General features: G+C 37.9%; 1 protein-coding gene across 1 annotated transcript; it reads left to right on the top strand.

Moving 5' to 3' along the window:
- Positions 1–6,748: 6,748 nt before the first annotated feature.
- Positions 6,749–23,927, top strand: LOC125059797 (probable peroxisomal acyl-coenzyme A oxidase 1). The gene is made up of 13 exons (XM_047664415.1): positions 6,749–6,916; positions 7,480–7,639; positions 9,217–9,382; positions 10,384–10,507; positions 11,929–12,173; positions 13,328–13,488; positions 14,321–14,483; positions 16,169–16,359; positions 20,955–21,098; positions 21,743–21,848; positions 21,926–22,078; positions 23,127–23,243; positions 23,684–23,927. The coding sequence occupies exons 1-13, from the start codon at positions 6,793–6,795 to the stop codon at positions 23,825–23,827; spliced, it is 1,998 nt and encodes a 665-aa protein (XP_047520371.1). The 5' UTR covers positions 6,749–6,792; the 3' UTR covers positions 23,828–23,927.
- Positions 23,928–24,531: the final 604 nt, after the last annotated feature.

Below are 24,531 nucleotides of genomic sequence, written 5' to 3'. Positions count from 1 at the left end.
CTATTCCATAAGCTAGGGACAAAAAAAAAAAACGTTCAATTCGAATTTGTTAACATGTTATAAACAAAAAAACGTGTGTGTACTTATGTACACGCGTTAGAAGTTATACTTCTTTGGCGTAACAAGATAAAAATCCTTTAAAAAAACGACACTAACAATAGAAAAAAGGTATTTAATGCATTGAAAGTTTTATTATAACGCATTATCTAGTTAAATAAAGTTTATTTAAATACACAAGAAATTATTTCTTCATAATTAAAGAAATGGACATTTTTTGTGACAGTGTGCGCATCGTAAAATCGTAAAATTTACTTTCACCATTTTCCCTTACACGCCAAAAGAAGTATAACTTATATAAATACACCAAGGGTGGCGCTATGGTATGGTTTAGTATGATTGGTGCCGTGGTGAACTTAGTGTGCGCAATGAGACGCTCATTAGGTCCGTTATACGTAAAGTCCTGGCTAACTTAGCCTTCCTCCCAGAAGCATATAAGTCTCCGGGGCACGTCGCTGGCTTCACGGAGCAACCTCACTGCTCCGAGGCATTAAAAACTAAATAATTTAGCGCCTGGTAGAATATTTGCTGTACCTATACCGAGGTGCTGTCATAACCTGAAATTTCAGTTGTAATTGCTTCAAAATTATCTTAAAAGATATGTTTATATGCATATGCGTAATAAGAAGGGAGATTTATGCCCAATATCAAGTCTTATCGTATCAAAAGTTAGTTGCTACTTTTCACTAGATGGCGTTGATAGTCGAATAAAACGCGCTAGCGTTTCGCCTATATACAGCACTAAGTACTTATTGATTTGTCTCATAAATTGTCCGCCTGAGTGCTGCGGGCTACTTCGTCTACCGCGAAGAGCACCAGGCGATCACCGGGGCGCCCATACGTGGCCTGGCGGTACTGATTAGAAGGAGGATTCCTCATCGTGCCATCCAGGCCACAAATCACACTGGCATCCTGACGCTAGGGGTAGAGCTGGAACTGGGTGGCCAGCCCACAGAAGTGTTGGCCATCTACGCTCCCCCTGGCTCTAACTTCATCCCGGCCGAATTGGAGGCCACGCTCAAACAGAGGCCAACAATCCTCGCGGGCGACTGGAATGCCAAGCACATCAGCTGGCACTCGCACTCCAACAGCCCGCGGGGGATTCGACTTCTACAATACGCCGAGACCCGAGGTTACACCGTGTGCGGGCCAGAAGACGCGACACACTACCCAAGGATAGACACCCACAGGCCGGACATCATAGACTTGGTGGTACACAACCGGCCTGGCCTCCACCTGGCGCAGGAGGTACTGATGGACGAATTCCAGTCGGACCACCAGCCAGTGCTGTGCATCGTCGCGGGGGCACCATCCCCGCCTGCGCGCACCTGCAGGGTCACCGACTGGAACGCCTTCGAGTCCATCATTGGAGACACCCCTGCACCCGGCCCACCGGACATGACACCAGGCGCCGTTGACGACATGGCGGAGTCCATGACGCGGCAACTCCAGGCGGCTCTGGCGGAAGCTACCACGACGCGTCCGCCGGAGGTCATACGCCCAGACCTCGCTCCCCACGTGCAAAGACTGATAAAACAGAAGCGCGCACTCAGGAGGCAGTGGCAGCGCAATCGCTGCCCAGTGCTGAAGACGCAGCTGAACCGCCTCGCCGAGCGTGTCAAGGCCGAACTGGCGACACACGCGCGGCGCACGTGGGAGCACTCTCTGGGAGAGGCCACTACAGAGCCTACTCGCCTCTTCCAATTATGCCGCCGTCTCTACCGGACTCCAGAGCCGAAGCGTCCACTGTATGACAGCAACGGCGTCATCACCTACAATGACACCGATCGGGCCGAAATCTTCGCCGAACACCTCCAGCGCCAATTCTCGCCGAACACCGCGACATCCCCTGCGCGTGTGGCTGAGGTAGAGAGCGCTGTCGAGGCCCGGTTGTCGAGCCCGATCCCACCTGACGAAGCCGGGATCTTCTTCTCGCCATCGCAAGTGCGGAAGACGATCCGAAGACTGCCGCTGAAGAAGGCCCCAGGACCGGATGGCATCACCCACCAGGCGCTGCGCCATCTACCGATGAGGTGGATTGTCGCGCTGGCGCGCCTTTTCACGGGAATCCTCCGGACCCTCCACTTCCCGAAGACCTGGAAAGAGGGCAAGGTGATCCTAATACCGAAGCCCGGGAAGGACTCTACCCGACCTGAGAGCTACCGGCCCATCACTCTGCTCTCGACGCAGTCAAAGCTGTTCGAGAGGCTGCTGCTGCAGAGGATCCAACTTTACCTGCAGCCAAGGCCCGAACAGTTTGGCTTCCGCGGCGAGCACAGCACGACGTTGCAGCTGACGAAGGTGCTCTTCACTGCAGCCACGGCCCTGAACAAGAAGAACGCGGCCGCAGCCGTCATGCTGGACATGGAAAAGGCCTTCGACCGTGTCTGGCACGATGGCCTCGTGTTGAAGCTCGCCGAGTCTCCACTGCCCCGCCGCATAGTCGCCGTGCTCCGCGCCTTTCTCACTGATCGCACGTTTTTCGTAGCGACGGGAGAGGCTGCGTCGAGACCGCGACCTATCACGGCGGGTGTACCACAAGGCAGCGTGCTGTCTCCAATCTTGTATGCCACGTATACTGACGACGTCCCGTGCCCAGAAGGGTGCACCTTGGCCCTCTACGCAGACGATACGGCGTACGTGGCCACATCCCTAAACATAAAGCACGCTGCGGTTAAGCTCCAACGCGCTCTGGACCTCCTGCCAGAGTGGCTAGAAAAGTGGAGATTAGCCGCCAACCCTAACAAGACACAGGCGATTGCCTTTGGCCAGAGTAAGTTGCCGCCGCCCCTGAGATTCCTGGATCAGGACGTGCCGTGGAAGACGCCGGTCACATATTTAGGGGTCACCATAGACCGGCGACTCACAATGCGGCACCATGTCAACAGGGCAGTAGGGAGAGCCAAGGGTGCGACGTACGCGCTCTACCCCCTACTCTACGGCAACTTACCCCTCCGAATCAAGCTCGCGCTCTACAAACTGTACGTGCGCCCACACCTAACGTACGCGGCACCGGCGTGGTACTCCTACACAAAGGAGACCCACCGCCGGAGACTGCGCGCCGTACAAAACATCAACCTACGACGCGCAGTGGGGGCCCCCCGCTACGTTAGGAACAACACCATAGCGCGGGACTTGAGGATGGAGTCAATCGACGAGTTCGTCGCACGGCTCGCCAAGGGGATGTTTGATCGAGCGGACGCCTCTCAACATCCCCACCTCAAGGACATCGCGCCGTGGCACTCCAGGCCACCAGACAAATACAGGTATCCGCGTGAGCTATTCTCCGCGGATACCTCAACCACCGGACGTGACACCAGGGCAGCAACCGCGGCTACGACCGCTGGTCGCCTCGCTGGGCCTCCCCCGGGGCCACCGGGGGTCTCACCCGGCGGAGCTTGACCGCGAGCCGCGTAGCTGCCCGATACCAACCATTGAGACACCAGGGCCAAGTCGAGAATACTCCTTGGCCCCAAACCACCGGATTGACACCCCGGAATAGACCCCATCGGCTGCGCGCAGCGAGTTGAGGCCAACGTCTCCTTGCGCGCTGCAGCCCCCACCAAGAGGAGAAACCTCGACCCCGTACCGCCCTGTATTAGCAGGGCGCGAGAAGTCACACCACCCGAAGGGGGCATAGCCCCGAACGGGCTTAAACACACCCCTCTAGAGGGAGTGTGTAACAAAAGCAAAGAACGGTCATAAATTGTATATAATCTATTATTTTAAACAATAAAATTTTTGCAAAGCAATAGTTGTCTATTGCTCTTAAGTCTTAACTTAGTTTATGTCAGCAATTGTTAGCACTTACTATTTAGTAATATGCGACTGTGTCACCTAATTATAGGAATTAGTTAAGTACTCTTTGAATATGCTATTGGTCCACAGAACATTCACTGACACTTAGCCCTGTGGCAGATTGTTTTGGAGTAGGGGTGTGTCATGTGACATTCTGCATAAAAAATCGATTTTTTTATTAATCGATTTATTCCAAATTTTTGAATTAATTTCAAAATAAACACCCTAAGGCCGTTTCTCCACTGCTCCGGTCCGGCAAACGTTAATTACCGATCCGATTTAGAAACTCACAACAGTACTTACGTGCTTCTCCACTACTCCGGCATCCGGTTTTTAACGATCCGCTAACTTGCTAGATCGGAACGCTGTGTTTTATCGGTCCAAGTATATCCAAGAGGTTATAAATTATTATTCATAGGTTTATTTATTTATAGTTATATTATATAATTAAGTATTAGTGAACTATTTATTAAGTAGATTATAATATTTCAAGATAGACAATATAAAAAAGTAATAAACTAGCCAGGGCAATAAAATATTCAGACGTTCTAAATTCTGAATATTTTATTGCCCTGGCTAGTTTATTACTTTTTTATATGTATTGTCTATCTTGAAATATTAAAATCTTCTTAATAAATAGTTCACTAATACTATGGTATAAAAATATAAATAAATAGTAACATAATTTGGTTTGGTCCATGTTATGCAGATTTTTTTCAAATTCAAGAAACTATAAGTAAACCTGGGAATAATAATTTATAACCTCTTGGATATACTTGGACCGATAAAACACAGCGTTCCGATCTAGCAAGTTAGCGGATCGTTAAAAACCGGATGCCGGAGTAGTGGAGAAGCACGTAAGTACTGTTGTGAGTTTCTAAATCGGATCGGTAATTAACGTTTGCCGGACCGGAGCAGTGGAGAAACGGCCTTTTTTATACGTATATTACCTACAAATGCATTTTCGAGGATTCCTACAAAAAATTAATATTTTTTTTATTATTCTCGAGGGCTTTGTTTACTTTTGCTGACAAAAGGGAAGGGGGGGAGGGATAAATTGCAGTAAATCTGCTTACGTAATACCTGAACGGCCCCTGACACACCGTCGACTAATCTGGAAAGGAATTTGTTCCGTCCGGTGTAAAACGAGTGTTAAATGGGGTACAGCCGGGGATCGAACATACGATCCCAGGGATGAGAGTCGCACGTTGAAACCACTAGGCCAACACTACACCGCATTAAATAATTTGATTGTGCTATAAATAGTGCAGAATTAGTATCAGATAATTACGTAATAACTAAAGACAGAAGGTCCCTAGTACAAGTAGCGGCACGAAACTCTAGCGCTGACCGTTATTGCGCAGAAGTAAAAAATAAGGTACCTGAGAGGGGCTAGCGGATTGAAGAGCGTCGATTCACGATTGGCTCTCCAGTCGCATTCCGTCCCCCGCGCGACAGTACACATGCGCAGCAATCCCCTCCACGTATCGGCCAGCGCTAGACTTACGTGCCGCTTCCTATATGTAGAAGAACTGCGTTCTTTTACAGACTTGGTTCTTTAACAAGTTATGTTTTAACAAGTTATGTCCAATTTTCTACCTTGTAATTAATCAATTGGGAATCATCATATCAGCTAACAGACGTCCACTGTTAGATATAGGCCTCCTCTATATATTACCAAGAACGGCAATTGGGAATGATTTTACCCATTACATGGATATTTATGGTAAACCAGCAACACGGTACAAAACTATTGCTGTTTCTTGTGCAGCCACGCTTGGTTACGTCTATAGGTATTTTACATGGATTTATATCGTTAGATAGGCCCCGACACCAAAAACTGTGGCATTGTTTTTGAATGTGTGCGTTAACAAAATGCCGACACACGCACACTAACGAGTAGTTTAAAAATCGTGTTTCTGCCCTTGTAATAGGTTGAAATCGAAAACGTTTGAATGTGTGCGTCAACATGGCGTCCATTGCACTGATCCTAGGTTAGCGAGCTGACTCACTTCGACTGTGCGACAACACGGCGCGGTCTCACTGCGGTAAGGGCATATCTAACGATATAAATCCATGGGTATTTAACCTTAGCGCGGTCCCGACTGAAAGGCGCTCAAATTATTTAATACAGTTTCTCTGGATTATGTGTGAATTCCACGCTAACGAAATATGCAGTTAATACTTGTAGATTGGTTCTGTAATCTACTGGTCCGGACAAAGTTTGTACTAGGTATATTGTGATTAAAAATGATAATAGTTATTCTAAAATTAATTTAATCTTCGATTTTTGAGATAAGCAATCATAGTGATTAAAATTGGAATTTGATATTATGATGATAATATTGTCATAATTGACATTGTTTGAATTAATAATACCGAAATAAATAAATTCATCTAAACTTGATATCTTTGTTCTCTAACGTAGTAATTGCACTGAACTAGTTAAACTTGTCATTTAATTTTGACATTAATTGACCTATGTTTCAAATTTTATTTATACATTCAATTTCATCCAATACTGAATATTGAAAAGTACACATATTTCTACTTTTAATATATTTATTAAAATTGGAATTAATAGGTAAAACTACGGCAAAATACTCCAAGTTCCAGAATGTTATTATAACAAAGTAAATATTACGTAACTGATAATTATACATATTATATATGTTAAATTAGAATCTCTAAATACTTTCCTAGAGTCTAAAGTCTAGAGTGACAGATATGATAGCTTCCCGCTCGTGTGATGACGTAACAATTAACTAAGCCCTTTTATTACGTCACGAAGCATAAAAATATTTAATCAAATCCCAATTTCATTGGATCATAAAAAACAACAGCTTGTACATATGCGGTTAACATATCTTTATTCAAATGATAAAATTGTTTGTTTGGTAATTATGAGAGTCAGTATTGTAAAGCATCGACGCCGAAATGACGTCGCTAAAGATTAACCCCGACTTACAGAAAGAAAGATCAACTTGTACATTCAATATCGAAGAACTTACTAATTTATTGGATACAGGAGCAGAACACACGGCAAAAAGACGGGCTTTAGGTATGTATAACAAATATTTTAAACGCAAAAACAAGTTTCACTGTTGGGTAACTTGGCGGAAATCGCGCAATGGCATTAATTAGGGAAATATTTGAAACGCCTGATATTTTTAGCTTAGCAAAATTGTTTTTCAGTTGATTGCAACTTTTTAACTTTAGTGAAATTTATTTGTTCTTTTTCAGTTTCCTTAACATTTTTTCAAAGCTAAAATGTTAAGCAATAAAAATTCTATCTAATTAGTACCGTGATATTTACCATGGTTATGATGTAACTTGCATACGAAGCCTGTGGTATCCATAGTAACAAATACCGTACTAACTAGTCCACGTTTTATAATTGTGCCAACGGTATTTGAAAAACATCATGCAGATATGTAAAATACTTTAATAATCGCTTATTCAATAAAATAAATAAATTAGTCCAGTTTAAATCAACTCATCTGTCTCTTTTCATCACAGCGTAAACACAATTTGACAGATAGAGACAACGTGTGTCAAAGTTTTAGTTGATTTTTAATTTAGTAATTTCCATTTATTGTGGATTAACTAATAAGATAATTTTAGAGGAAAAAATATTCAACTTAAAGGAATTGAAAGATGACGTTCCTGAAGAATTCTTAAGTCATAAAGACAAATATGAGAACGCGATACGCAAGGCTGTCATGCTGCATACCATTGTACAACGCCATGATCCCATAAAAACCGATGTTAATAATTTTGACAAGTAAGTTCTCTTCTATTTTTATAAATCTCTCTGTCTCATCTACTTTCGTTTTCGTTTCGTGTCAGCTGGACGTTCGTCGTTCTACAACTGAGCGTATTTTCAAGCACTTTTTACCGCGCTAAATGGATATGTCAACGTAAAATTGTAAATATCGTTAGATTGTAATATATCTCGCGAGATTGTGAACTGTCGAAAGATTGTGAACCTCAACGTACTGCTTACAATTTAACGTATTATTATTCGGTAGATTGTAATATTTCGAAGTGAAACCGTCAAATTACAATCTTAAAATTGTCTTTCGACAGTTCACAATCTCGCGAGATAGATTACAATCTAACGGTATTTACAATTTTACGGTGACAGATACAACTGAACCACTGAAGTATTTCCGAACCAACTCGACTTAGGGCCCTTAAGAACAACGCTGGTTTCTTAAAAGGCAGCGAGCCTTCTAGCAGTGTCAGTGTCCAAGAGCGATGTCACATAACATCTGGGGAGCCTCTTGTCTGTTGGCCCTGTTCTATAAAAACAGAATTTGGCCGACTTTAAATAGCTGTCAAGATTATTTACCGAATACCCTTATCTCAAAAATGTATAAACTGATTTTGATAACCTTAAGATTGTCCCCTAAGTTCAAATATTCGAATTCAAAAAAAAAATTACTATTTGTCACAAGTTAGCTTAAACAGATCATTTGATTTTATCCAATTCTATAAATCACAATAGCTGATGGCTTCCATTTTTTTAAGCCAGTTAAAACAAATTAAAAAATGACATTCAACTGCACAAAATATAAGCAATACATATATATAATATATCCAACGTGTATGAGGTGAATAACATGTGATTAGATATCTCAAATAACAAATAACATTATCTAAGCCTTTATCTATACATACTTATTGATAAAGAGGTTAGATATATATATATAGTCCTTAATAAATATGTACTAAGGAAAGGAATGAAGTAATGGATTTTTTGTCAGCCTTTGATGGAACCTATTATGGAACCAACTAGTTTGAATAATGTTTTACTTTGGCGTAAATGTTTCTGTACTTTTCGATGTGAAGTTTTTTTCTGAAACCATGACCCCAACGAAAACATTCTGTTCTGTTTCGTTATATTAGTTGTCAAGTAGGTGATTTTTGGGTCCAAGGTATACAAGTCCTCACGATGTTTTACGTCACTGTAGCGAGTATTATAAAATGTAGAAAGAGAAATCCAAGCACAGCCGTGATTCGCACGGACAACAACAACAACAACGGACAACATCAACGGACCACAACAACGGACAACGGTTTAGGGTTGCTCAAGCCCCTAGGGCCTAGGGCCTAGGCCAACGCTGCTCACTTTTAATAACTGTACTTGTATTGATTTCAACATGGGAGCGTGAGTTATTGCACTCCCCTATAATTCATTTGAAGGTTATGGCTGCGCAGGTACTCTCCCAATAACCGCGATCTTGTCAATGTTGAGTATTTACACCACGTATTTCAAGAATTGAATCGAAATTGCCGAAATTACCTTATTATTATTATTATTATGGCGTATTACTTATATGCCATACTTTCTTCTAGATCGAAATTTCGAAGCACTTCAAATTCGATTTTTAAAGATGTCTCGCCCTTTCTGTTACAATTTTCAATGTTCGTGCCTACAATTGTGGGACAGGGCGATGAGGAGCAGAGTAAATACTGGTTGGAAAGGGCTTTAAAAATGGAAATCATCGGTACATATGCTCAGGTAAGGTACAAATCTATAAGGGCTGCCTTTTTCCAAACTATGGAGCCAACAGACATCGCAAGGTACGTAGATGGTAAGTGGTCGGATAGAATGTCTTTAATCTCTTTGAGACGAGGGATGGGACGGGCTTTGTATGGGATGCTACTTGTGTAGACTCATTAACCACATAAGCTGGCGCGGGCGCAGAGTAGGCGGTAAACGGCAAAAATATAAAAATCTTTCCTGTAACTTTATCCCCTTTGGTGACCTCTTGGGTCCGTACTGCATATTTATTTAAAACATATTTTATGGATATAAACGTGAATATTTTATTAATTATATGTCAATAAAAAATAGTATAACATAAAAATAATTATAGCATACACAGATACCGGCAAACATCTTGAACAAATGTCCTTGGCTACTTGGCGGCGGCAGGAGAGTGACGTGTCGATCGCGTGATTGGTAAATCAGTTGACGTTTGTGTCCCGCGCGTCCCGTACGATGCGCAAACTTTCCCCCACTCCCTTGTTTAATGCTCAAGAAGTTTGCCGGTATCTGTAACATGTAGAATGTTTCGTTCCTGTGGCAATGTACCTTTAATGCTGGCACACTTCCTCGCTGTACTCGTATTGCGATACTTATTCGTTGAGCTCGGAAATAAATTCTGTTTATATTAAAGAAGTTTTATTTCAAATACCACGAGATTTAAACAGTATTAGTGTTTTAGTTGTTTAAACGTTCCGTAACCTTGAGGTCGTGTGTTCAAATCACAGGATTCGCAAGAAAACATCTTGAGGTTTCCTAGAGTATCGTATAGCTGGTTTATTAATACTTCTAGAATTACTTAGCTTAACAAATAAATAAATCAATATTCAATTCGTCTTCTCTTTTCATCACAGCGTAAACGTCCAATTTTACAGAACGAGACGAAAGTGTGCAATTTTATAATGACGCAGTTTTAATGAAAGTATGTAGTTAGTCTGAAATTTTTTACGATAATAAAGCTTTACTCTTTACAGACAGAACTTGGGCATGGAACTTTTATTAGGGGCTTGGAGACCGAAGCAACGTATGACGAGAAAACAGAAGAGTTTATTATGAATAGTCCCAGTCTTTCGTCATATAAATGGTGGCCTGGTGGATGTGAGTGAAAATATTTTTTATGAATTCATAGCGATTTTGTACCCGAGTTCTAATAGATCTAAAATAATAATTGTTATTACAAGTCGTAATATCTTTGCTCGTTAGGGAAAAATTATGAGAGTATTTTATAATGCGCGCGCACACCGTCACAAAAAACCGACACCCTGAATATTGCTATCAAATAGCGAGGTTTTAACACCACGCTCGTGAAGGAGACTTCAGTCCTTGTATTAGTTCGCTTCCAAAATTCCAAAATTACTAGCGTAACTTAAAAATACTGGCTTTTGGGTATTGTTAAAAATTCTAACAGGCAACACATTTCAAATATTTACATAGATTCTTCGAAATCTATTTTTTTTTCAATCGCTCTATTTAATTGTTACAATTCACAATTGACCGTGTTTATGTCTCCACTCGAAAATGATAATTAAAAATACGATCAATTGTGAATTGTAACAATTGACAGTATTTTTTAATTAATTAGCAATGTTAATAAAGTTTGTCTTAACAATAAGATTTCACTAAAAATCAATTTCTAGCCCTTCCTATTTTCATTTCCACATTACAAAGTTTCACTTCTTTCGCGCAGAGGGACTCCACGCACTATTTTTATTTAAGGACCGATCTGGTCCCTAACTCCAAAAAAGTACATTGATTCTTTCCATTTTTCGTCATCGTTTCTTGAAGTAGGGAGAATGGGAAATATATATGGTGGAGTTGAGTAGTTTATGTATCCATTTTTAAAATTCAATACCTTATTTAAATAACTTCGCTTGATAGACAAAATATCCAAACATAGCCAATTTTTGACACTTTGAATTCATTTTATGACGAAAATGTATATAGAACATGATTTTGAAATTTACACGATATATTTTATCGCATGCCAAGTAATCCATTTCAGAAAAAAAAATTGGTTGTTTGTAAAGTAGGTTTACGATCGAGATGTTTACGTGATAACGTCTTATTGGTGATATTTATTTTGGGAAGTAAGGAATTAATGAAGATTACAATTTTTTCAAATTTTAAATTACATCTATCGTTTTATTCACACTTTTGATGATAAATTTCGGGTGTAAAATGACAAGATTACTTATTCGACTATGATATACATTATCGCTCGAGATGAGACGGGAGATCGGTCCGTCTCTCTCTCGTTATACCTGCGATCGCGCTCGTGAGGTTTTGGTGTGACACAAGTTTCTGAACATGTCACCCGACTAAAACGATTTTAAAGACGTTATCACGTCAAAATACATTAATTTAATGTTTTACATAACTAATTGTTATTACGGGCCGGCGCGCCTCAGTGCTCCAGCTCTCCACTGCGCCCCGCAGTCCACCCCGAGACACTGACAGCAATTCGTGCTCGGATAGGGCCTTTCTACTTTCGCATTGCCGATATCCCATGACTGTTTCAGTGGGTCACACGAGTAACTACTGTATAGTGATGGCACAACTGAAAATAAAGGGAAAATCATACGGAATGAAGCCATTTGTAGTACAGATACGTGATGAAGAGACTCATATGCCTATGCCGGGGGTGAAAGTTGGTGAAATTGGGGCAAAATTTGCATTTAACACTGCTAACAACGGTTTCCTTGGGTTTGATAATGTTAGAATTCCCAGGCGACACATGCTAATGAGATTTTCTCAAGTATTGAAGGTACATATTATTTATCTTAATTCTTGTTAGATATTACTGTATAAGTAGGAGCCGTGCTAACCTTTAGTCAAGCGATTCTCAACCCTAAGGTTTCCCTTTCGAATCCCGGCCATACCTATGCATTTATATATGTGCGCTTGCTCGTGAAGGGACGAAAAGTGATGACGTGTCACGTACAGAAGTCTGATCGTTGTCTATGCTACTGTTTATTATATTCCTTATAAAGAAGAAAATTTGATATAGTTATTGTTAATAAACTCAGAAACTACTGAATTGATTTCAAATTATTTCCCAAGTGAATGCTACAATCTGAGCTATTCTCAAAATATAAAAAAAACCTGTGGCACTCGGGGACTGCCGCGGTAAAGATATTGCATAGCATTTTATATAAATTTTTATTTATGCAGTATTTTTTTTCTTTGATATTAATTCAATCCACCACTCTACCAGACTCAGACTAACCCGCCTATATAGACTGTCTCACTCTAACGCGTACCGGCTGCACCGGCCGCGCTTACGCTACGTCACTGATCTCGTCAGAGAGATGTGCGACGCAGTATGCGTTCTGTCCCGCTCTAACACGTATTTGCCGCACCTATATTACGTCATCGTGTGTTAGGTTTTTATTCGTTACGGAATTTCTTGCTTCGGTCGCCGCGCTCAAAGCCCGCGATAAAATCTATGCAATAGCTTAAAAATGCCAGCCCTGAAACAGTTGCAGGGACAGCTGGCCAGCTTTAATACAACGTATGCAGAAGTCTCGCACTTCTGCATAAACCCGTAAATTTATTTAAATGTCTGAGGTATCTTATTGGAACGAAGTTCCTTATCGCGCGTTGTAAAAGGGGGCTAGACGGAAAAAATTCTTACGAAAAGTTGTCACGACACTTTTTTGCTATTTGCTATTGTAATACACCGGTTCTCGTCCGATCACCGAAGTTAAGCAACGTCGGGCGAGGTCAGTACTTGGATGGGTGACCGCCTGGGAACACCTCGTGATGTTGGCTTTTTTTTTTCGTCGTAGGATTGGTGTCGAGAAAATCTATCATACTGTTATGATACCAATTAACATATAAATTAATCGAAAGGAATTTCGTTCCATCCGGGTGTCCCTTGACACCTCTAAAGTTTTTATTTGGTTTTGTACCTTTCAGGATGGGACATTTAAATCATCATCCAATCCAAGACTCGCGTATGGAACAATGGTAATGGTACGTGTGACCATAGTTAATACTGCGTGTACCCTGTTGTCCAAAGCTGCAACTATCGCTATACGATACTCCGCTGTGAGACACCAGTCACAGCTCAAAGCCAAGTAAGAATTCTGTTAAAACTTTACTATTGATTCAAAGACTCATCCGACATATTACCTACAAACTCAAACTCAAACTCAAAATATCTTTATTGAAGTGGGTAACCAAGTACACATTTGAATCGTCAAGTTAAATTAATCGTAAATTTACATTTACTACCAGTTCTCAAGTCAAGGGCGTAGAGCGGGTAAGAAGAACTGGCAAGAAACTTTCCGCCACTCTTTTTAATCGCCAAGTCTTGACATACAAATTGTTTGAAATGGAGCAAATCAATCCCAAGGATTAGGATCATTTAAGTAGTCCTCAAACTTATAAAAAGCTTTGTTGATTAATTTTCGTTTAACGAGGGCTTTGAATTTATTTAGTGATAATTCTCTAATTTCGCTTGGGAGTTTGTTGTAAAAACGAATACAATTTCCATATAAGGAGTGGTTTATCTTTTGGAGCCTTGTTAGTCGTACACTCAAATTAGTTCTATTTCGCGTATTATATAGTACATCATTAACTTAGTCAATTTCAGAGACTATTTTCAACTTTTAGACGTAGTTAAAAAAACATACTTATACTTTTCTAAATTCTTGTAAATTTCCTCAACTTTTCCCCATAACTTCGCATGGGCGATGCAATATTGAAATTTTGCTGTTTGGTTTTTATGACGATATTTTAATTAATAATTTCCTAAAACATTTTCAGGAAAAATTTATAATTGCAATTGCCTATTGTTGCATGCTTTTGATGTCTGTTCACAACAGAAGGAAAACTTCAAATTTTTTCCGCGTACACAAACCATACCCACTAAAATTTGTAAGCTATATATATATCATTTTGTTTCAGCGAACCAGAACCACAGATTCTAGATTACGTGACACAGCAACATAAACTGTTCATCAGTATAGCAACAAGCCACGCCTACATGTTCTGCTCCTACTGGTTATGGGATCTGTACACCAACTATCACAATGAACAAAATGATGGCAACTTTGAAAGATTACCTGAGGTACTAGTTATCAAATATTCTAATCTATAGTCTAATCTAACGGAATGTTAGATAAAAAAGGATTGTGTGGTTTTATGAAACCACGGTAAAAGTGAAACTTTTTTTCACATTATAGACATTTAATTAAAAAAAATTGGAATAATATTCCATTAAGGGTATAATAATCGCTTTATCAATGTTAATTTTATACTTGGAAGATTGGAATGATAATGGGTAATAATAAAAGTAGACTAAGTCTCCAACTAATATTTTTATTGAATTCTTGTGTCTTAGAGAGTACGACATACATAATATTATTTAGATTATATACAGATATTAAATAATTTTCTCTACACTACACGGTCAACTGCTGCGAACTATAGGCGCCGCCATATTAGCCTTGGCTGCTATGACGAGCGCCTTTCACTTTATCCCTACTCCGCGACCGACCGTCACGCGACATGCAACACACAGACGAAAAAGTTTGAGACGATGTAATAAAAGTTTCACTTTAATAATAAAATAAACAAGTACACAACAGGCCCAAAACATGAAATTATTGAGGGCACAATTAATAATAAAATAGATAAATATTAAAAGCGATACGATAAAGCAGTAAAAATCTTTAAAATATAAATAAACTGTTTACGAAATTCACCAAAAAGTATTTAATTCCATTGAATACGTCAATGGAATTGAATGATACTAATCAGGCCGGAGCGGCGCGAATGTTAGATTTTTCCTTAGACATTTCAATAATTACCCTAAAATCTCAGGCTAATTACAATATTCTGGCTGCATATCCAAATCAGTTGTCACCTAGATCATCCAGATAGGTCGACGGATAGAAAAACGTTTACACCTCAAATTGATATTCTTCGGTTTCTCTAAAGTCAAACGGAATTCAAACGATACAGGCCAGGATAAATGTCACTCCTCCTTTCTCATATAAAGTATATTGTTTATTACAATATTTACAATTTTCTTAACATACAATAAAAATGAATAATAAGAAAATTAAAACAAATTTAAAAAGTTTGGTCCCCGTGGCAGTGTACCTTTAACGCTAGCAGCATTTCTTCGCTGTATTGCGATACTTTTCGTTGAGCGAGGAAAGAATCAGCTCTGGGGTCACAGGTACTATCTCATCCTTCATCAGCGGAATACGCTGCCCGACTCCGTACGATTGACTACCTCTCTGTCATCTTTTAAAACTCTTCTGTATAATCATTTCTTAAGCTTCTCCTATCCTCATCAATCGTGACTTGTATAATTTTTATGTTTCCTTTTACATCACTATTCGCTGTTCATGAATTTGTATGATTAGCTTTTAAGTTTTTAGTCTGTTATTAATATTTTTTTTTGTATTACTTTAGATTAAGGTTATATATATATATATATATATATATATACCTATATATATTTTTTATATAACATTTGGCTCTGCACTTCTCGCACGCATCATGTTTCTTTTTTTTTTTAGTTTTTCTCTTTAACTAGGGTTGCCTGGAAGAGATCGCTTATTAGCGATAAGGCCCCCCGTTGCATCCCTTTTAATTTTTATGTATTGTGTTTCTTTTATTTGCAACGAAGTGTAAATAAATAAAAATAAATAAAATACTATCTACCAGGCGCCAACTTAAATATTTCTTAAACCAAGAACTAATTGAACCAGTTGAGTTTCTCATCTTAGTTTATTTTTCCAGCTCCACGCGCTAACGTGTATCCTGAAGGTAATAAGTTCCGCGGACTGCACAGCTCTTGTTGAGAGATGTCGAATGTCATGTGGAGGTCACGGGTACATGCTCTCATCAAACCTGCCACAGTTGTATAGTTTGTCCACTGCTGCGTGCACATATGAAGGCGAAAATACTGTGTTACTTCTGCAAACCGCCAGGTTGGTATTTACATTATAGCCTTCCGCATTAAATGTACTAGGGAGCGTTCAAGTATTACGTCACGCAATTTTTGTAGATTATTTGCCCCCCCCCCCATGTAACGCGCCGTAACGTTTTTCTGTACCCAAGTATAGTAAAACGTTTCGTGACCACCTAGTGACTCATAAGTTACCATTATGTGGTGTAAAGTACTGGAAAGTCGAAAATAATATTAACATAACGCGTAATTCAATCCCCGCCCCGCATCGTAACGTTTTATTACCCCCCCCCCCCAAATTCGTTACGTAATACTTGAACGCTACCTACTTAGCACAAAAATATTTATTCAACTCTACTCGTAGTTCCTAAGATCGATATTTAAATAGCGCGGTCAACCAAACTGAGGGAAGCCCTCAATAGAAAACCTTTGTACTCGTTTTACGAACATTTTTCATTCGTGATCCGCTGCTATTCATCGTAGCATAGTGCTATAAAGCCAATTTTATTTGCTGTTAATGTAGGCGACATAATTAAAATGGTCCAGTAGTTTTAGTTTATTTATTACAAAAAAATTCAAAATCCAAAAAAAAATATCAAAAAAAATCCGTCAATAAATATAATATTTCGGTAGTCTTTTGGCATATATCATACATGCATATTTATTTCATAACACCCACCACCATACCCACCCACCATAACCACGCCATCAACAACAACATAATACAATCATAAAATTTATTCAAGTTTTAACAGTAAATTGAAACATACTGTAAAACCACACAAAGCCTTTTTTGATATTAAAAACATGAAACAAAACTTATTTAAAAATTAAAACCCGGTGTCTTTATCTAAAGTGATATAAAAAGAAATCCTTTATAAATTCACCCCTCCCATAAAAAATCGGTCTAATTGCACCGTTTTGACTAGTGTTGCCCAAATGCAAGACCAAGACGAGACTTAGGCCAGTCTTGGTATTGTCTTGCGTCAATACACCTGGTCTCGGTCTTGGTATTGGTATTGCGCTCTCAGTCTTGGTCTTGGTCTTGATCTTGCTGCAAGAGTCTTGCAAGTCTCGCAAGACTTGCAAATACCTATTAGCCTATTGCTATTTGTGGGGGCTTGCGGGCTATCCTGGAGCATTCACCAATGTACAATGTTCATCAACCAATAATAGCAGGCAGGCTACAGGCATTGTGTTGAGATTAGCAGATTTCATTACAGTGTGCGTAGGTACATTTTTTAGGCAACTTGTCGTACTCGTGACTGGCGCGCTTTGCTACGTAGGTACTGTCGTTAAAGTATGTGTAAGTAAAAAACGATGTAGGTACCTACTACAACAAAATTGTATTCCTTAGAAAAATAATCGTCGTACCTACACGACGATTATTTTTATTTATTTAGTCAATCATCGCTGAAGACAATAGTCGCTACTAGAGTAGGTACGATAGAAGTTGATAAACCGACACTGCAATTCTCAATATGACGTCGCTCATATTTGGAGCTTTTCCACGTTTCAAGTTTGTTAAAATCACCCACTTCCAATTTTGCAGTGCAATGTCCTTTAAAAAGGTATAATAGGTAATCTATATATATAAAAATGAAACCCGTTTTCCGTTGTCACGACATAACATGAAAACGGTTGGACCGATTTGTCTGATTTTTTTAAATAATATACCTTGAAGTACGAAGATGGTTCTTACGGAGAAAAATTAAAATAAAATTGAGTGAATCAGTCTAAAAACAACACTTTTCTATATTCCCATACAAAATATTCGTAATAATACTTAAAAGTGAATTTGAACTTTAATACCATAGCATAAAGTTCAAGTGTTAGTGGAGGGGTTCCGGGAAGGTAAATTTTTAATTTTTTGACATAATGTATTTGTTGTCTTATCAATTTTCTTTTTTTATCTTACTAGCTAGACCGGTGTCCCGAATAGCAGAATAAGTATTTTAAACAAATAAAGAATCGACTGTTAGGCGGTACGATGTTCGCCAGGCCAGCTAGTAATAATATAAACTAGGTATATTTTTATTACTTACAACAATTTTTATAAAATCTACCTATCCTTACGACTACATTCTTCCTTGCGAGGACAACATAATCTATTTGCGTCCGTTCTGAGCACCCGGAAACTTATTTTTTTCTGTAGAACATGGGCAGTGGCGGCGACCTTTGACATGAAAGCGACGGCGGCAACACAAAGTCTACTAGCGGACTAAATTTTTACCTATTTTGGTGGGGTTGTCAATGTTGGCATTAGCACAGAAAAATAAAATTAAGTAAACACAACGTTTATCCACTTTTTAATAACTAGGTATCCACGATAGAATATTTTTTCTACTAATTTCCTAAGGGTCGATTCGACCTAACTTCAATTTATACACGAGTAACTATACCAAGAATAATCTATTCCATGATTTTAATCTCGAGTAAATCCATAGTCGTTTGTCCACGTAATCAATAGTATAATTGCGCTAGGAATAACAATACGCGAATAGCAAGAAAATGGTGAACGAAAATAAAACTCGGCAAATAAATGTTGTTCTACAACGGGACAGTGTAAGAGCATACATCATGTCAACTCGATTTTGCCGTATTATAGTGTGAAAAAGTAGCTTTTAACAGGTGTCAAACGACGACAAAAAGTTTTTATTTCTTGTTAGTTTGAGGCTTTCGTCTAAAAAGGAACTTCTGTTGAGCCTAGTTGAATTTCATTCTAATATTATAGAAAATAAAAAAATCTAAAAATAATTAATAAATAAATAAATACTAAATTGTTTAAACGTTTCATTATACAATGCCATACTATTAATTTAGTGCGTTGCGTTGACTTGAAATTAAAACACAGAATACATATTTGTGAAATGACAGAAATCAGCTGATTGGACTGACTGACGCCATTAAATTATTCTAGGATTAGCTGTTATTCCGTGCGAAACGGCGGTATAGTTGCAATTCCCGAATAAGCCCACTATTCTTAGAATTTGTAGTTGGTAAAACGTAAAATTTATTTACTCTCGATTAACTGACGATTTATTCTAAGATTAAGATTTACTCTTGTTTGGTCGAATCGACCCTAAGTACTCAGTCTAAATATCTTTTTCATAATTTTTGTTTTTCAATAATATGTTGTGTGTAATTGAATGGTAAACTCTAAATCTTACTAGAGAGCTTTTATAAAATGAACTTATTGAAAGCACTGACATGGCATATACACTTTTCAATCTTGCTGCTCACATTTTAGTACCTAGGTATCACTCACTATCTATCATTTACCGATATTAACAATGATTATTTCGAAATCAAAATATTCGCAATTCAATAGATGCAATACCTACTTAGTTATTAATTATCATCTCGCCCGACAGCTTTTAACGCTGTAGTGTTCGAATTCAAGCCAGTGTGAGAATGTATTTAAATAAAAAAAACTCAAAGCATTCAATTTATACCTACCTACTGCTGGGACATCTTCAAGGTCATTTAATTTTATACTCCTATACCAACCCTACCAAAATAGGTAAAAATTTGTGTGCCTCTGTCCGTAATCTTTGTCGGCGAATGTGGCGCTCAGTGTCAAATGCTGTGTTACACTTGTTGCAAACCGCGGCGTCTTTGTCGGTAAATTATCAAATAAGTAGGTATTTAATACACCGACCGACCAACAGTTTATTCGCAGAACGTCACATTTCCCCAATCAACTTTGAACCTTAATTCTTTAGCGATAAACTTGAAAATCTGTTGAAGAAATTTGATAGATTGTAGTAGCTTGATGTGCTGGCGTCTGTACCATAGTATTGGCTGCCGTAGAAACAGTTACTAGACCTACTCGACTCGCTGTTAGTTTTAAATTTTGCTAAATAGAAGAATAATATAAACTTTGAAACATAAGTTTCACACCTACAACCTACGAGTACTAACGTTAGATCTGCACATTAGACATAAACAAGCATAACATATTATTATAGTTGATACCTACAAGGTATGAACTTTGCTAAAAAGTTATTAGGGAACAGATTTGTGAGTATTAACACGCTACCTACTTAATAAATTGTTGAAATATAATAAGTACTTACCTACCTAATCAATACAATACGTTTCAGGGTGCTTTCAGACGAGCGGCACGTTGCCAATTACAAATACAACTGCAGCCCTTAGTTTAGTGTTATGATTTGTGATACCTACGGTTTTGATACTGGGGAACGTTTCTCAAAATCGGGATTGAAACCAAATACCTACTTAATAACGCCCAAATCTCAGTTTGTCTTAACTGCAAGACGCAAGAGTCTTGCAGGCTTAAGTATTGTCTTGCTCAAGTCTTGCAGGGTTCAGTCTTGGTATTGGTCTTGCTATAATAAGGCGGTCTTGGTATTGGTATTGGTCTTGCAAAAACGCAAGAACAAGACCAAGACTGCAAGACCAAGACCGATTTTGGGCAACACTAGTTTTGACTAAAGTACTAATCTCTCTCTCTACTTATTATAGCAAAAACATAATTTGACGGAAAGAAACGAAAGAGTACTTTATTTAGAACAGTACAATTAGTCAAATTGCATTTAGTTTTTATGAATATGGAGATAATCGCGAACTTATATACCATACTATGCATTTCAGGGCATTGGTCAAAGCGTGGGATCAGGCATCGCAAGGAATTGCTCTTAATCCAACCATGGCGTATCTGGCAGACAGGAGTCCCGCTGGGCCATGGGACAGTAGCTTAGATGGTATTATTAAAGCATTCCAGAAAGTTTCCGTTGGGTGAGTATATGTGATATGTGATATGTATTATGTATTTAATTTATTAATTAATTTACGATGCAAGCGCTAAATTCGTAATGATGCCTAATTAAGCTTAATAATGGTTATTTTATTTATTTATTTTAACACTTTGTTGCTAAAATCAATTATAATAATTACCTAAATAATAAGGACGAGCGATTTTTTTAAGCAACCTTTAACATTTTATATTTAATTAATCCGATATAAAATCTAAAAAATATAAATGTTCTGACTAGCTTAAATTTATAATAGTTTCATTTGTTTATTTTCCAAAACGGACAGGACAAAATATTTAGCTGGTGTTAAAGGGTTTGTACCTAGAATTACCCCCTTGCCTTGCATACTAAAGCAGTCTAATTGCACTTTTGATAAAAATTACTATTTAGTCTCTTTCCGTCGAATTGTCTTTACGCTATAGTGAAAAGAGACAGATGTACTAAATGTTTATAAAGGAGGTAAGTTCAAAACATTAAAATCCCATTAGATACAATGAAATCTATTATTCAATTTGCCTCTATTTGATTCTAATTTAATATATGACCAATACTTCCCTAGGATTCATATAAATGACCATCATAGATACAAGTTCCACAGACATAAAAAGTAAACTTTTTGATTCACAGGAAATTATCATCGAGTGTATCAAGTTTCCAGGAATATGCGAAAAGCGGCTTGTCTATGGAAGATGCATGGAATAAAGCTTCCGTCCAGTTGATTGGCGCTGCTGAGGTGACTGTTTTATTATGTTAAAACCTCAACCTCCTTAACATTTTTACTTTTTAATTAAATTGTTTTAATGTAACTAGGCTTACGGTCGTGCGGTGGTACTATCAGTATACAAAGCAGAGATTGAGAGATATTCGAAGATTGTGTCACCGTCTCTGAAAGCCGTACTTTCCGATCTTTTGGAAATGTACATCATTTATAAGGCGTTGGAAAAGACAGGAGATTTACTACTGGTATGTTTTTTTTATCTGTATATTAGTTGGACTGGTTTTTATTACACTATACATTTCTTAATGTAAATTTGTCTCTGTCTGTCTGTGTGTGTGAATTTTTGTTTAGGGACGAAATTAAAACCTTTTCTCAATTTATTTAAATATAATAGTTACCGCTATCAATATATTAAAATAAACCAATTTAACTACATATAACTATTGAGTATGCTATAATACAAATCGTATATATATTCGCCTGACAGAATATGTAAAGCAATATAAATAATACTCCTATTTTTCAAGTTAGCTGTTTGCGTGATTTTTTTATTAAGGCGTCGAATAATATGATATTTTCTTATGTAGGAATATCTATATCATTTATTGCATATGTTTGTACATTGAGATTCTATTAGAAAAGAAGAAACACAAAACATAATATACAATTTAACTGTACTACGATTAACTTATATTATCTAAAACGGTCAGTAATAGGATATCAGTTATCTCGAAAAAAATTATTACCACATCATATTGATCTATTAACTGTAAATACATGAAATAAATATAGTAAAAATTCGAACGTGACATTTGCAGTGTAATAAAATTTAAATTTCTATGTATTACAAACATTATTATTATTATACTAATGTATATAACAAATAATTTAGAATGCTAGAAATAAATATTATTATCTATGATATAGACTTCCACAAGCCAAACTCTCTAAAAACCGGAGTTTGGCGAGTCATACATAAATAGTTATTATCAGCTTATGTGGTCCGTTACTTCCATGACATCTATTGTAATAATTTATTTATACAGTCTGCCAAGTTTCCGTAACTTTGTTTATCATGCTCTTAATGAGGATTAAGTTTTCATTTAGTTTTAGTTATTATTGTGATTTTTTGTCTTTTTAGTTTTTATTTTGTGGTTGTTTGTTTAATTGTTTTCTGTGATAGTAGTGCTTTTGTTCTAATATAATTGATGTGTATGTATGTTAAATTTGTGATGTCATATCTTCATGTATTTTTTAGACATTGTTTTAACGTATAAATAAATATGTTTTCAGTACACTCAATTGTCGGAGAAAGAAGTAAAGGCTCTCCAAAGAAGATATGAAGATTTACTGGAGAAGATTCGCCCAAATGCCGTCGGATTGGTTGACGCATATGACTACAGAGATGAAGTTTGTATTTTACTTATACTGTTAGAATCTAGACCTCAAAATATCTCAAGAAGTGAGAATTTACCCAATAAATTATTACAATTTTTTTTTATAAAAGTCTTTATCTTGCAATCAGTCAGCTAGACTATGAGCAGATGTGTTGAGAGCTGTTAGGCGTTCAGAGCAAAATCTCCATCGAGGCTGCTTCTCACTTTCAACCGTGTCTATCAAGACTTAGGATTTGTCGCCTTTTAAGCCTATTTATTAGGTCCGGTAAGCTTAGTTGCGTGGCAAGCTTATTAGGATGCAATTCTAGTTTTTTTTTGTATTTCATACTCCAGGTCTTGATCTCCTCTGTCAAGTCCTGATTTTGAGGTGCTCATGAACCTCCGATGTTTATATAAATCACGGACAGTTGGATATAAAACAAAAATTTAATAATAACATGTTATTTAAAACAGGTATTACATTCAACGCTAGGCTCATATGATGGCTTTGCATATGAGCATTTGATGGAAGAAGCAATGAAGAGTCCACTGAACGCTGAACCTGTGAATCAAAGTTTCCATAAATATTTGAAACCATTGATGAAAGGAAAGATATAGTGATATACGGATACTCAACAAAATTTATATTTGTTCTATGTTGGAAATGTTATTAAATATTTAAATCGAAAATTACTTGTGCACAACAATAAATATTGTAAAACAATTTTTACTTAATAATATATTTTTTATTTTTATATTGTTTTTTTTCTTCATATATACACATGCTTATTAAAATGAAGCAATATAATATTATTTTATTTTATTTTATATTGCACCATATTATTTGAATAGCTTGCCAGCCACTATGAAATGTTTGCTTAAATTTATATGTAATAAATGTCAGGAGTATTTGTATAGTATATGTAGTATAGCTGCACTAGATATATATATATCAGAGGGTGAGACCTAAGAACCTAACAACCCTTCGGATCCCTATCCCTACAGACGTAGACACATGAATAGTGAATATTTAAATAAGTACGGAATGTCTGCACCAGGAGACCTAACGTAATAGACGGAGCCCTATCTATCAGAGGTTCAAGGCGGTGGGATTATCTCTAAGCTATTGGCCAGGCTCATCACGATAATTAAGGGCTTGAAGGATGCTTCGCCAATTCGACACGCTGTGTATTCTTTGCCGATGAGTAGGGATGTCTACCGATTCAAATTTAGGTTTAAAGACATTTATCCTCATAACAGACAATAGTCACTTACATGAGAACTTATATACTAAAGATTTATCACGTCGTGGGTCATTGAAG

This window comes from Pieris napi, chromosome 20 (genome assembly GCF_905475465.1).
Source record: "Pieris napi chromosome 20, ilPieNapi1.2, whole genome shotgun sequence".
NCBI lineage: Eukaryota > Metazoa > Arthropoda > Insecta > Lepidoptera > Pieridae > Pieris > Pieris napi.
Note: the sequence above shows the minus strand (reverse complement) of the source record. Positions and strands in the feature narration are given on the sequence as shown.